Below are 12,807 nucleotides of genomic sequence, written 5' to 3' on the forward strand. Positions count from 1 at the left end.
GAGGGGGCTTTTGCAGGAAACAATTCATTTCTTCAGTCTTTCAAGAGTGGAAAGTTCTGTTTGTGACTATAAGAGACTGTGCCAAGTTTTGCCTTGCCCTGCATTTGGAAACTAGTTATCTGGCAGCTCTCCAAATGAGATAAGGTTTGTGTGGATAAACATTCCTCTGAAAGACTGTTTTCCAAACCTTGCTGACTGTGAATGAAAGGAATTCACAGTTGTGTAAATCAAAGAGGTTTTGCCAGGACCAAGAGTGGTGGGCTGCTAACCGATTTGCTACCGGTTCACTCATGCTTACACACGCAACACTTCTGGGTAGAAGCATCCGAGCGGGTGAGCGCAACCTCCTGCCTCCGCCACTCCCGGTTCGGCCAAACCAGACCGAACCAGGAGCAACCCCCACCTCTGGTGTGGTGCTCCCCTTGTTTTGAGCCAAAAGACAACCCGTCAGCAGCTGAAAAGTTAGAACTCAAAGGCACCTGAAGACATTTGAGATTGGGAGATGCTCTCCCTGGCCCCCTCGGTGTCATCTAAGGAACATTTTTAATGCACCAAACCGGGTCCCTCTTAACTCCTACATAAAGATAATCCTGGACTTAATCGCAGTTTGTGATTGTTCACAATTACAACAGCACTGAAAAAAAATGACTTACCGTTTCCCTGAAAATAAGGCCTAACTGGAAAATAAAACCTGGCATGATTTTTGAGGATGCTCGTAATATAAGCCCTCCCCCTGAAATAAGCCCCAGTTAAGATTGTCAGCCAGTATTGTATTTCCCCAAAAATAAGACCTGATGCGTCTTTTGAAGCAAAAATTAATATTAGACCCGGTTTTAATATAAGACCCGGTCTTATTTTCAGGGAAACATGGTACAATCTTTTCTCGCACTTAACAACGTAGTCAAAATTCAGATATTTGGCAGCTGGCTCATATTTATGACGGTTGCGGTGTCTTTTTTTGTGACCACCTGACAAGCAAAATCAAAGGGGAAGCCATATTCGCTTCTCAATCATATATCTAACTTAATAAGCTGCAGCGATTCGCTTAATAACCGTCTAAAAAATAATAATCAGGAAAGGCGACAAAAGTCACTTCACAAATGTCTCCCTTAGCAGGAGAAACGTTGGGCCCAATTGGGATTGTAAGTCAAGGACTAGCTGTATAAAAAGTTGCGTCCGTGAGTTGAATTATCTATTCTGAAGGATTGAATATTCCCTGCCTCTTTTATTTATCTCCATTCTCCCAGAATGAAGGAGTGTGTATTTTCCATTCACACACAAAATATATATTTGAATATAGGTGCTTTAAAAAAAAAAATTGTCAAGTTGTATCTTGCAATTCTGTTCCAGAATTGTGGGTGTCTTTTTATTTTTATTTTTAACAAGTCACTGCTTTAAGAATAACAGTCGTTCAACTGTTTTATCCAGATACTAGTTTTATAAGATAATCCTTCCTGCAGGCTTTTATCGGTAAATTCCTAACCATTCTGTCTTCTGTAAACAATTCTGTAGTTGTATTGAATCTGTCTGTGTGTGAACTTTTTCCTTTGTGGATAAAGTTAACAACGGGCAAACGTTTATTTTATTTAAAGTCCTTAAATAAACAACCTAAGAACAAAACAATATTTACAACAATAAAAACAAGAGAGACAGAATAAAAAAACAAAGTGGAATTAAGAAACCCACCTTCCCATTTTTTTCAGGACATTGCATAAAACAAACAAACAGAATCCTGCTAATAAAGATTGCGATATGTGAGGTTTTTTTTTAAAAAAAAATCAGGTATTTTTTTAAAAATAATGTGAGTCAGATTGCTAACAATGAAAAAAAAAGCAGGGAAGGGAGACTTAAAAAATATTTTGAAAAGACTAGATTTAAATCTAAAAACAAACCACTAATAGTAAAACAAACCCACAAAAGATTTTCTGTTCCCTTCCATTCTCACCTTTGAACTACCTATTCTAATGCATTGCAAGAGTCCTTTTAAATATTAAAATATTAAAATATTTTAAAGGGATCTTTACAGGTAATCCTTAACTTTACAACCATAATTGCACCCAAAATGTACATGGCTAAGCAAACTTCTATTAAGTGAGTTTTGCCTATTAAAACCTTTCTTGTCACAGTTGTTAAGTGAATCACTGCAGGTGTTAAGATAGCAACACAGCCGCTAAGTGAATCTGGCTTTCCCATCGACTTTCCTTATCAGAAGGTCACAAAAGGGGATCACCTCTTTTAATGACCCCCATAATCCCTTGTGGGCTGAATCAGGGCAACTGAATGGAGCTGAATGTTTACTGGCCAGATGCCCTTCCTGTTGCCAATGCGGAGTTTTGTCTGGCAGATATATTCTCATTGTGCCCAGAGAGAGAAATACCTGCCTCTACCTAGGACTCGCAGCCTCCAGATTGTGAGGTGAGAGCTCCACCTGTAGGCCACCGCGCCACTCTGCAGCAGGGGATCACATGACTCCAGGATATTACTACTGTCATAAGTACATGCCAGTTGCCAAGCATCTGAAGTTTGATCACATGACCATAGGGACGCTGCAAGTGTGATAAACGGTCACAAATCACTTTTTTCCGTGCCATCGTAACTTAGAAGGGTCGCTGTAAACAAACAGTGTTAAGTCGAGGCTCATGAATCAACTAGGGCATTTTTTGGAAACCTGACAGTGTATCTGACCCCACTTTCCTGTTTACCAGCCAGCTTTTCTCTGAATTCACCCTCTGGTTGTCTTGGGCTGCTTTTCACCCTTTCTGTGTTGCTTCTCCCTAGGACAACCCTCCATACGACAAGGGGGCGTTCAGAATCGAAATCAACTTTCCTGCAGAGTATCCATTCAAACCTCCCAAGATTACATTTAAAACGAAAATCTATCACCCTAACATTGATGAAAAGGGGCAGGTTTGTCTGCCGGTAATTAGTGCTGAAAACTGGAAACCAGCCACCAAAACTGATCAAGGTAAGAGATTCTCCCGTCTCCATTTCGGGCCTCTTGATTTCTATACGAGTATCTTCATTTTGGAAAGAGCTTTTCTCCCAGGGTCCTGGATCTCAAGAGCACAAGCCACGCTGGGCTTTTAAAATCTTGCGATGGGATCCCTTTTGAGGGCGAAGGGCTTCTGATTTTTCTCGTCCTTCCCTCCCTGGCTTAGTTTTAAAAAATCTGAATTTTATCACAAAGGATAAAAAGAGGAGAGACTTCCAGGCAGCTACGTCTGAAAAACGATTTGTCCAATATTGGAGCCGTCTACGATCGGCCTTATTTGTCATATCTCTTGAATAAAACCCCAGCGAGGGGGCTGTAAGGTGTTTTAGTACGCTTTCAGCCAATTCTTAAATGGTTTATTGTAATAGTTCAGGGGTCGACAACCTTAAACACTCAAAAGAGCCACAAAGGTCCTATCCGGAAGTCCCCCTCCCCCCACTGAATTCTGGAGCCGACTGGTAGTCTGGTTCCGCCACCATAGAGTCTCCTCCTAGTGCGATATCCTTTCTTCTCTGCCGACTAGAAGTCCAGTTCCCCCACCATAGAGTTTCCTCCTAGTGCGGCATCCTTTTTCCTCTCCCTATCCTAATCGAAAGCCCTATCAATTGTGGAATTGTCGACAGGGAGCCGCAGCAGGGAGATGAAAGAGCCACATGCAGCTCCAGAGCCACGGGTTGCCGATCCCTGTAATAGTCCAAGATGAGCTTGATATTCCTCATCCAGCATTTTTTATTTACATGCGTGTGCTTGCATGTGGATTCAGAGCCGAGTTTCTCTCTTTGTTTCTGCGAGGAAAAGCTTTACACCAAGATTATTTTGCACGCACAGAGCAGAGTTCCTCCATTCATAAATCTTAATATATGCCGCCATTACGGTGGCCCATCTGGTGAATTAAATATACCAGTGAAGATGGTCCTGTATGAGCCGAGGTAGCCCAGTGGTTAGAGGGCAGTCCTGGTGGCTACTTCAGCTGACTGCTAGCTGCAGTTCAAACCTCACTGGCTCAAGGTTGACTCAGCCTTCCGTCCTTCCAAGGTGGGTAAAATGAGGACCCAGATTGTTGGGGGCAACAGGCTGACTCTGTAAACCGCTTAGAGAGTTTATAGTGCTGTAAAGTGCTGTAAAGCACTATGAAGTGGTATATAAGTAGTATTGCTATTGCTAATGTAATCTCTTCTATTCTGCTTTAGCACATTCCAATCGATTGTGGTTTATTTAGCCAACTGTGGCCAAAGCTGGGCTTGAAGGCCACATCAACCTTTAAGGACAAAGTTGAGGAGCCAAAACCTGAAAAAGCAATGACAGGGTGAACATTTTCATTTGCGTTTGCGTTCAGTTCAGATTTAAACACAATGGCCCACGCGACACCTTTTTGGTCGTTTGTTCGGAAACTTCCCCGGTTCTCTTCCATTAAAAAATAGAATTTTGGAAAACATTTGTGGAGGACTTGAGTGCCATTCCCAAGGATTTGAGTGCCATCTGCTCAGAACAGCCTGAACTGTGAGATGGGTGGCAAATGAATTTGATAATCTATTATGGGACACTGGCTCAGGGCTAAGACACTGAGCTTGTCGATCAGAAAGGTCGACAGTTTGGCGGTTCAAATCCCTAGTGCTGCATAATGGAGTGAGCTCCCGTTCCTTGTCCCAGCTTCTGCCAACCTAGCAGTTCGAAAGCACATAAAAAATGCAAGTAGAAAAATAGGGAAAACCTTTGGTGGGAAGGGAACAGCATTCCGTGGGCCTTTGGCGTTGAGTCATGCCGGCCACATGACCACGGAGACGTCTTTGGACAGCGCTGGCTCTTCAGCTTTGAAACGGAGATGAGCACTGCCCCCTACAGTCGGGAACGACTAGATCATATGTGCGAGAGGAACATTTACCTTTAATCAACCTATTACAAATCCATAAATCTCGGGATCTGCGAATCGATGGTTCTGCCTTTCTATCCTGGGGCCACACTGATCTCTCTTTTTCTCCTTCCTTCCTTCTTTCTTTTCCCCTCTCTTTCTTTCTTCTTTCCTTCCTCCCTCCCCTCTTTTTTTTTCCTTCCCCCTTTTCTCTCGACAGTAATCCAGTCCCTCATAGCACTGGTGAATGACCCTCAGCCAGAGCACCCCCTTCGAGCCGACTTAGCCGAAGAATACTCTAAGGACCGTAAAAAATTCTGTAAGAATGCTGAAGAGTTTACAAAGAAATATGGTGAAAAACGACCAGTGGACTAAAAAAACAAAACAACAACAAAACAAAACACAACAAAACAACAACAAAAATACACCTGACCGAGTTGATGTCAGCAATGTGTGATAGAAGAGCTGAAGAAGTGCATTTCAGACACACCCACAAAAAGCAGGACTCTATGGAAATTGACAAGTGTCACCTCTCGGTGTTAACTTGTGGCTGTTAAACTAATAACTTTCTACCGTTTCTTAATCAAAAGTGGTCTAGGTAATCTGTAAAGAAAGGATTAAAAATTTAAGATGTTCTAGTTCTGCTTTCTTTGTTTAAAATCACTGCTTTAATGTACTTTAAAAGAATGCTGTTTCTTTTCTTTCTTTCTTTCTTTTTTGTTTTCTCTCCCCATCACAATTTTATCAGAAAAAAAGAAAAAAAAAGTCTTAGGCTTATTAACTTTGCCCTTAAAATTCAGAAGGTCGTGGCTGTTATTTCTTATTTTCCTTTTGCAAATTCCCTTTTTGTTTTCCTCTTCCCATTTCTTGGTTGCCCCTTATCCTTCCCTCCTCCCTCCTCCCTCCCCCACACCCCCAAGACGGAAGAAAACAAAACCACGCATACATAATTTCTAAGAAAACAGAAAGACATTTAGGGGAAAAAATTGAGCTGTTTGTTTTCCCTGTCTTAAAACGTTGCACTGTTTCTTGCATGTGGGTCCAAGGTGTTGTTTTTTTTTCCTTTTCTTTCTTCAACTTAAATTTGTCACATAACGTAACTGCCATATGTACACCAAAAAAAACCCCACCACCAGAATCAACCCCAGATCTGTTGTTAAATCTGGCTGATGTGGTTACAATAATGTTTATTAAATGGGGGAAATCCAAGCATTGTGTGCATGGATGAATTGTTCCACGTGACTTACATTCTGTTTAGGGGGAGGAAATTTTGGTACAAAATATTCTTTAAGCAAAGGAATAGCGGAGTGTAATTTTCTTTCCTCTCCCCTTCCCCCCCCTTTTTTGAATTTTACTCCTCACTTTTATTCTTTAGTATCTATGCAGGCTACCTAGAATAAAGAAGGCCTTGAGTCCATTTGCAAGAATTTCAAATATGGGACCAAGAGGTACCAAAACAGAATTAATCTACCAACCAACCAAATAAATCCAGCTCCTTCTCCTATATACTTCCTAGCTGAGAGACTTAACTGGGGAGAAATCCTTCTTGACAACTTAAGTTCTGACAAAACAAAAACATAGTCACAAAAAAATCCTTTCAATTTACCTCTTTTTCCTTGCGCAAAAGACCAAAGCGTAATTTTCTCCAAATAATGGATTGGTTTGATCGATTGTCATCCAAAACGTAAGCAATTTCCATTAAGCAATAACCCGCGCCCATCGTAAAATTGAGCAGTTGCCTTTTCTCCTGTTAAAAATAATAATAATAACCCCCGCACATGAAAATGTGGCATTCTAAGATTAATATTGATTTGGCGATGTTGATTCAACCCCCCCCCCCCAGCTATCCCTGCTCCCAAGTTAAGGGGGAGTTTTAACGTTCTTTCCCAATCACCCTGTTTAATGTCGTGTCACGTTTTAGGATGGGCAAAACACAACTTTTATGTGACACAGTGACTCTTTCCCCCTGGCTGCTCAGTTTTTTTTTTTAATGCCTGGCTTTTAAGTGAGCATTTCAAACCATTTCTCTGAAACCGCAGTAAAGAACCAAACCCAAGTGCGTAATCATCATTTCTCTTTTGCATGTCTTCGCTTTTCATAGATCTCTCGGCATTCCGGGGGTTTTTTAAAAAAAAATTCAGGAATCTGGAATATTTTGTTTTGGTCTTTGCCATCTTTAGGGAACGAATGTATGGTTGGAGAGCCGTAGAAATAGCATTTCAAGTTTTAATTACTATTATTTTGCGTCCACCTTTCCATCTCTCCCCGCCCCCCCTTACACTCCAGCTTTTGATTTTAAACTGTACAAGATTGACAGCCAAGTACCTCTGTTTGAAAAGTAGAAAGAAAGAAAGAAAAGGCAGTTTTCTCCTCTTCTTTTCTTTTTTCCTTATCATTTGGGGTATGAAACATCTCTGTTTTAAGTGTTCTTAGACACATTCTTTGGTAGGCGATTAAAGTTGAAAAAAAACAAAAACCTTAATGGACACTTGCATTTCCTTAATTGTGTTTAGCCTTGGTGACCAGCACTTGTCTATTACCAAAATCTCCACAACTTTTGTGTCTTCATTTGCAGAAAGTTGGAACTGACTTTGTTTCATTCACGCTCACTCCAATTCAAAATAAACAAACAAAAAAATGCCAAATTTTACCTGTCCAGCTGAAGTGTGTGTAAAATCCTGCCTTGCATGACATCGAAAAAGAACATTTGTCGTTTATTTATTAATTTATTTTAGTAGTTGTTCCATATGCAGCTTTGTACCTTTTTAAAAAAACTTCGATATTGGGGGAAGGTGGTAGTCGATGTCTCTTTTTTTAAATTGCAAACATCTCAAGTCGAATTGCAAACATGTCCACAGGTGATTACGGTTCCACCACAAAACCGCGCTCGACTAAACCACGTCCGACTAAACCGCATAGCTGACGTCATCAACAGGGCGACAACAGCGCGGAGACAGAAGCACGCTGTAAACCCTAAACCTAAAATTAACCCCTAAACCTAAACCTAACCCCCTAAACCTAATCCTAAACCTAACCCTATACCTAATCCTAACCCTAAACCTAATCCTAACCCTTAACCTAACCCTAACCCTTACCTTAAGTTGAATCGGCTTGCTTTCAAAGCGCTATTTAAAGCGCCCTTCTTTCTCCGCGCTGGCTGTTGTCGCCCTGTTGATGACATCAGCGACGTGGTTTAATCAGGTGCGGCTTAGTCGAGCGCGGTTTTGACGGGTCATGGGTGATTACGGACCAGAGAATGCAAAAAACAAAAACATATTGAATAATTGAAGGGACTGTCATTCAGAATTCCCCTACTTATCTTGGTTAATTTGATTAAACAGATTAACAGAGTTGGAAGGGACCTTGTAGGTCATCTAGTCCAACCCCCCGCCCAGCAGGAGACCCTACACCATTTCTGACAGATGGCAGTCCAGAGTCTTCTTGAAAGCTTCCAATGGTGAAGCTCCCACAATTTGAACCACAACAATCTACTAACTTTTCCCGTGGGTCAGATTCTTGCATTCAACCTATAAGTGTCAGCTGCATTTGTGCACATAACACAACACCTGTCCCTCAATCTTTAGCTATAACTACTACTGAACTATAAACTCATCTTCACTTGAGTGTCCTTATTATCTTCCCCTTTTCTGGTTACCAGAATGTAATTTCCTGGGCTGTATCTACAGCTAAAATAGCCATGCTTCTGTCGAACAACATCTTAAAATATTGCAGCCCTCCCTCTCCCACTTTTCTTTCTGTGAGATTCCCTTTCCCCTCCCTTTTTGTTTTCCCATGGGAAGATCTACCCACCCTCAAATGGGGGCTGCAAAATTCAAAATATGTAGGATTTCCAATGAGGTGCAAAATGGCACGAGGCTCCTACAAAACCAGGGAAGTTGTGAATAATTTTGAAGAAGAGATTGATAGCGGAGCGCCTGTTTCGATGTACCCGAGAAGGGATTTTTAGAACATAGAATTCTAGGGCTGGAAGGGACCTCAGGAGGTCTTCCAGTCCAACCCCTTCGTTCAAGGCAGGAGACCTCATATATCCAGGCCGAAGGTGATCCAGACTTTTTGAAAACCTATTTTCATTTCTGCAAGAAATACGAGGGTTGGGGTTCACCCCTTTGCACAAACCAATTTTGTTTGTATGTAGGAATAAATTAGCTTTGTTAGATTAGATTTTGAAGCCATATAATGGCTTAAAAGGTTTGCGTCCATGCCAAATGTCCCAATTTTGACCTGGGGATGCCGTTGTTAAGTGTAATGACCAGCTGTAAGTCACTTTTTCAGTTTGCTTTTAATTTTGTTTGCTAAATGAATGGTAAGTTGAGAACTCTGCAGTATTTTTGAAATGACTGATGAATGGATTAAGTATAATAACATGATTGCACTTCTGTGTGCCAAGTTGAATCCTTTCTTTTTTTTTCTTTCCTTTTTTCCTTCCTTCCTTCCTCCCTTCCCTTCCCTTTCCTTTTCACCTCCCAATCAAATCAACTTTCTTGTCATCTATCCTGGCCAATGTTTGCTTGGTTTTTTATCAAAGTATTATGTTTTCCTGAAAATAAGACCGCCCCAATTGGGCTTTTGAGTGCATGCGCTAAACTAAGCCTTCCCCTGAAAATAAGCCCTTCCCTAAAATATTTAACCACACGCGTAGCCTGTCTCTGCCATTTCCTGGGGGAAAGTGAGGGGAGGAACGTCACATGTCCACGCGGAATGGCCTCGCGGAGGCCACTCCCACAAACCCTAGCTACTACGCCTCTTCTCTTAGTGGCGGCCGTAAAAAGAGCAGCTGGCCAAGAGACGCTAGGGCTGGCAAGATTGTGCCAGAGACAGAACTCCCGGCCCTCTCCGGATCAGCTGATCTGCGAACCGAGGTTAAGGGGCATCCTGCACCTCAAAATAATAAGATCTCCCCGAAAATAAGGTCAAGCACTTATTTGGGGGCGGGGGTCAAAAAAATAAGACCGTGTCTTATATTCGGGGAAACATGGTAATCTAAGTGGAGCTAGTTAAAATGTCCAGCAAATTCTCCCTGCGTTTCTATTAAATAAGAACAAACTTCCCAAAATAGGTTGATATAATACAAAAAATAACCAAAAAGGAGGAATACGTATTTCTTTCATCCATTTAAAACATGGCTAAATGCTGGCACATTTTGCCATCGCTCTTAAAGTCTCTTTCAAATATTTTAGTTTCAACCAGTACCATGCTAGGGAGAGGGGAATGACTGGAAGAAACTCAATTTTCAGTTTTCCAAACTGTTCCTAACCCAAACAGAGCTAATTAGCAGGCAATTACTTATCCATAGAAAAGAGGGTGATTTTTTTAAAAAATCTAGTTTAATTTGTCATTAGTCCCAGAGTAATACAAGAATAAATAATTCAGTGTCAACAGAGGAAACTTGTAGGAATTACAAGAGTCACAGAATTGATTCAAAGGTTTAAACAATCAGCCAAAGGAATGTTAATTTCTCAAAAGTATAAATATTATGTTAGTGACCTACTACAGATCATTCTCAACTTACGACCAGAATTTCCACTGCTTAGCAAAGGGGTTCTTAAGTGAATCAAACCTCATTTTACCTTTTTTTGCCACATTTGTTAAGTGAATTGCATGCACTTCTTAATCACATGGTCATTAAGCGAATCCGGATTCTCCATTGACTCTGCCTGTTGGAAGTCAACGGGGAAGGTCACAAATTAGGATCAAATGACCCCAGGACATTATAACTCTTGTATGCTGGTTGCTAAGCACCGATCACCTGACTGGTGCAATGGCCGTTAAGTACGAGGACTGGTTGCAAGTCCTTTTTTTCAGTGCGGTTGTAACTTCAATCAGTCCCTAAACGCAGCATCCATGGTATGGCGTCCTGTCAGTGTGTGAGAGAGTTGAGGGCTGTTTGGGAACAAACTGTTTGCTGTGTGAGCAGCAAGGAAGGAGGCAGCAAGGAGCCAGGGCGTGGCTTGTTCTGTACTAAAGCTGCATGCTGTGCTGATACCTGAAACTAAAACTGAAAGTGAAACTTCTCTGCTGAACTATCGTGTTGGCAAACCTGCTTTTGGTATTGTCTATTTACTTCATGTGTTATATAAAGAGAAGTTATTGAATCCTGCTGAATCAGTGTGTGCTTCCTGAATGGGATTGCTGCTGCAAACTCTCCTTGCAGCAAATAGCAAACAGCCAGGTCACCTTCAGCATATTATTCAACCTGAGCAGCTGATTGGGGGTGGATGGAGTGCCGGAATACCCCCAATCAGCTGTTCCAGGCTACAGGAATTGCTACAGACCATTGCCTCCTCGCATTTTTGGCTACATTCAGTGTATAAGGCGCACTCAAATTTTCACCCTCTTTTAAGGAGGGGGGGAAAGTGCATCTTATTCTCCGAAAAATACAGTATAGATATACCTACTGGCCTCCTGGACCATCGTGTGGAATTCCAGAGAAAGTTTCATCTTTTAAAACAGGAAATTCACAGGTGGGGAAAAACACCTTCGAAGGCGATCATCTGTGCAAGCAGTTGGCACAAAACAACGTGTGTAAAAATAATAATAATGGGGGAGTTTTATTTTTCAAGCCTGAGAGTCCTTACCTAAAAAAAACTCTTTGCTTTTATTTACTTTTTTGAGATTAAACTACCTTCCTAAAGGTAGCTAAAATTAATAATTGGAACTCTTCCCCCCCACCATCTTCCTTCTAACAAGCTTTTCTAACATTTTTGATTTCAGTCTCACAGATCGAGATATTCTTGATTCAACCTGTTCTACTTGCTATTCAAACAGTCGGGATGTGTTTGCTTGTTTTTACTAGTACTTAAAAAGAAAAAAAATCACTGCGTTACTAAGCCAGCACAACCTAAAATAACACTGGATCCTTCCGAATGCCTTCCCATCCCATAATATAATGCGGAGAGAGAGAGACCTGAGTTGCTATTGTGGGTTCTTGCAGCGCGCCGAACCTTGGCTTGTTTTAATTGTGATTTGTGGGAACAGGCCACAAAAGTTTGCATCCGGCATAAAAACTTATGGTCATATTAGGTGAATACCCAGTGAGGCACTGATGATGTTATCTAGTTTGGTCACGAAACGTCTGCAAGGAAACCACCAAGCTCAGAGAGCAACGAGGGCCCCTCATTTCAACCCTGAGTTGCCAATATTTTCACCCCTCTTGGTATACCATAACACAGTGATGAAAAATCTTTCCCAACTGGAACACTTGAGCATGTGTTGTGGCCAGCAGGAGCCACTGGAGCTGCCACCAGACTCCGACAGCGAGGGGCCCTATGAGTCGGCTCTGGAGGACCCTGGACAGGGTTCCGACTCTGAGCAGGGCGCAGAGAGGCTGGTTGGCCACCAGGAGGCGCTTGAGTCTTGGACCAGTGGGGAGGAGACAAGGGAGAGTGATCCGGACGCCAGCAGTGAGTTGTTCCTGGATGCCCAGCACCGAAGAGCTAACAGGCGTCAGGAACAGTTGCGCAAGTACAGGAGGTAATTGCACTCAGCTGGTGGTCATTAGGCTCCTCTCCAGACTACAATAAGGACTGCTTGTGCACACGCCCCTCTTGCAGATGTCAACGCAGGAACTAATGTTGGAGAACAGAATTGTGAGCTTGGCAGGCTGGATTGCTGCCAAGACTTATCTGTGCTGGTTTGCTGCCAAGGACCTGTCTGTTAATAAATTCTGGAAAGTATCTTCGACTCGGAGTGTGTTGGTGTGGGAAGAGGGGAGTCAGAACAGCATGTGTGCGCACCAGAGTGCTGGAAATCTGGAGATCAGCTGGCTGGCGAGGCCATGCCTGTTTTTGGCCGTTTTTTGCTATTTGGGGTGGGGGGGTTCCAGGACATTTTTTTGGCTGTTTTCTGGCCAAAAGAACAGCTCCAAAACAGCCTGTTTTTGGTTTTTTGGGGCTGTTCGCTTTTGGCCGTTTTCTAAGACCAGCTGGCTGGCATGAAAAAATGGTCC

The 12,807-nt window shown here is 42.2% G+C and overlaps 1 protein-coding gene across 1 annotated transcript in view; it reads left to right on the forward strand.

The window, feature by feature from the left end:
- The window catches only part of LOC116516802 (ubiquitin-conjugating enzyme E2 L3-like), a 9,124-nt gene extending 3,645 nt beyond the window's left edge, over positions 1-5,479 (forward strand). Inside the window, exons 2-3 of the mRNA XM_032229426.1 lie at positions 2,779-2,965; positions 5,062-5,479. Coding sequence (XP_032085317.1) covers positions 2,779-2,965; positions 5,062-5,216 — 342 coding nt within the window. The 3' untranslated portion in view covers positions 5,217-5,479. The remainder of the gene's footprint in view (positions 1-2,778; positions 2,966-5,061) is intronic.
- The last annotated feature ends 7,328 nt before the right edge of the window (positions 5,480-12,807 follow it).

Source organism: Thamnophis elegans, chromosome 13 (genome assembly GCF_009769535.1).
Source record: "Thamnophis elegans isolate rThaEle1 chromosome 13, rThaEle1.pri, whole genome shotgun sequence".
NCBI lineage: Eukaryota > Metazoa > Chordata > Lepidosauria > Squamata > Colubridae > Thamnophis > Thamnophis elegans.